The 2567-nt window shown below is 34.7% G+C and overlaps 1 protein-coding gene across 1 annotated transcript in view; it reads left to right on the forward strand.

The window, feature by feature from the left end:
* Nucleotides 1–329: 329 nt before the first annotated feature.
* PRUNE2 (prune homolog 2 (Drosophila)) overlaps nucleotides 330–2567 on the forward strand; it is a gene marked incomplete at its 5' end in the record, with an annotated part of 104450 nt that continues 102212 nt past the window's right edge. Inside the window, 3 exons of the mRNA XM_010286789.1 lie at nucleotides 330–434; nucleotides 903–1105; nucleotides 2347–2510. Coding sequence (XP_010285091.1) covers nucleotides 330–434; nucleotides 903–1105; nucleotides 2347–2510 — 472 coding nt within the window. The remainder of the gene's footprint in view (nucleotides 435–902; nucleotides 1106–2346; nucleotides 2511–2567) is intronic.

Consider the following 2567-nt stretch of genomic DNA (forward strand, 5'->3'; position numbering starts at 1 on the left):
GGTGTTTTCAAAAGCTTTTTCAACATATACATTAAGCTGCTTATCTGTTACTTTTCTGCTAAGGGGACTTCTGTCAGGTTAGATCTTGTTTGGGTTCTAGATCTAACATCTCTTATGAAAACCACATTTCTTGCCTTTCTTGGGAGCTTGGGAAGCCAACGAAACAAGTCTGATCCCACAGTAAGTGCAGTCCTTCGGCTGATGGCAGAAAGCCCTACAACTGAGGACAATGTCTGATATGTAACTTGTCTTTTGAAGTGTCTTGGTGATTGGCCTTTGTTTTTTCTTATCATTGTTACTCATTGTGATTGTCCTCTAATATGTTACAGAACAGGAGCAAACGCCTGGAGAAAGTCCATGTTGTTCTTGGGAATAAATCCTGTGATTTGGATTCGCTCATTTCTACTCTGGCCTATGCCTACTTTTTAGACAAGGTAATGGAAAAAATGAACCAAGTCATCTTAACTCCTTTGTTCCAGCTTGTTACAGACATCTTATTGTTAAGTCACTTAAAACATACTGTAAAAACATTATGCTGGACAATGATGTTGGTATAATCAGAGGTGAGGTTTTTAAACTGAAACAATCTACTTTTTTTTTCCATACAAAAATTTATGAGTGGGTATTAGATGGCTTATTCAATAGCAGCAAAAAATCACCCCTGTACATCATTCTTTCTCCTTCCTCCTTCCTAGTTTCCCAGTGATTCTGTAGGAGGCAAAGAGAGACAGAAGAACAAGAAAAAAAGCAAAAGAATTTTTTTAAAAAATTAAGTAAAAGGGGAAAAAAAACCAAACAGAAAATGCAGGCGGCTTCTAATTGCTCAGTCTGTTAACACATTTTCCTAATTAAAAACAGGTCTTATTTTATACAACTCTGACAAATTTATACCTGTGTTACAGATCAGTCCTCCTGATGTTCTTTGCTTACCCGTGCTGAACATACCAAGAAAAGACTTCAGCTACTTCACAGAGACAAGATTTATATTGGAGGAGCTGAATATCCCGGAGTCATTCCATATCTTCCGAGATGAAATCAATTTGCACCAGCTGAATGCTGAAGGGAAATTGTCTTTAACACTTGTAAACAGCAACATGCTGACAAGGTATTGAATTGTATGTACAACAAGATGGCTTATGTGGGTTTGAGCTGTTTTTAAAAGTGTATTTTACAGTTTTTCTGCATTGTTAACACAGACAAAAAAAAAAGGGAAGTTAAAATATATTTTGTCTCCCATTATGTCCAATAAATGTAACAAACTAAATAGTCATCTTTCTATTGCTTTTGATGGAACTCCCTTTTTTAAGGACCTTGTATTTTCACACAGCTTAGATTACATATTTTAATTTAGTTTAAATAATCTGGAAGCTTCCTGTGACCAGTAATAAGAGATCAGATTTTTTTCCTGTTTCTTAGTTAATTTTCACTAAAGCTGTTAAGACGCTCACATTCATTTGGAGATGGCCAGCATACTTGCGTATGTGCTGCTAAGATGACTGCTAGATTATTGCAGTCCTTAAAAAGTACAGAATATTTACGAGCCCATACTGAATCTTTCATAGGGAGCCTCTTCATAATGGTCTGCCTGTCTTGCCCAGAGTGAAGGATGCTGTTTACTTCCAACTCTCTTTAGAACTTAATTTAAGATAAGCAACATCCTGTTGTGCTGTGGCCCCATCCTACTCTGAAGGGTTTGTAGATTAGAATAAAAGTAGGGAATGTCAAAAATGAGAAATATGCGTAAATGTCATAGCTATTGATACTTTAACTGTCATCAGCTCCATACCTCATTCACTTTTGCAAAGTAAAAATTATTTTGTCTATTCCTGTATCTTCCTGTGTTTCTTCCTTCTAAAGAATTATGATTAGAGTTTTATATATATAATTTATAGATATGTAAATATAGTTTGGCTTTGTTTATTGCTATTATAAGCAGAAACCTGAAGTGTCTAAATGCAAAAAAAAGATTTTTTGTAAGTTTTCATGTAAATATTCAGTGAGGAAAATCACAAGTCTCCCCTATATAAAGAGTGATATTTTCAGTACATGTAGAAATATTTTTTTCAAATTGCTAATTTTTAAAGGTTTTGTTAATGGACATATTAACATTTAGCTCTTACTACTTAGTGAGGTATCAGGCCACAAAACCACTGAGAACACTTCATTAAAAATTACAGTTTTAGGACTTCATTGTCACATTCTTTGGCTTTATAGCAGACTTCAAAGTACCAATAATAATAGTCTTATAGTGCAGAATTTTGAAAAATTTTTTGCACTGTTTTACTGGTATGTCTAAGCAGCTAGAAAGAAAAAAAAATGTATATAATTTTTAAATTTGCTTAATAGTGAGGATAGAAGTTTGGAATCAGCTGTTGTCAAAGTCATCAGTCCAGATGAGCAGTGTGACGGCAGCCTGGAGTTACAAGCGTCGTCTTCCTCTTTAGTAGTAAAAGAGATTCTTCAAGAAGCACCAGAGTTAATCACTCAGCAACTGGCTTATCTCCTCAGAGGTGAGAGATTACTCTTTATATTAAATACTGAAAGGTTTAATGGAGTGTTTCTGAATC

Source organism: Phaethon lepturus, unplaced genomic scaffold (assembly GCF_000687285.1).
Source record: "Phaethon lepturus isolate BGI_N335 unplaced genomic scaffold, ASM68728v1 scaffold11225, whole genome shotgun sequence".
NCBI lineage: Eukaryota > Metazoa > Chordata > Aves > Phaethontiformes > Phaethontidae > Phaethon > Phaethon lepturus.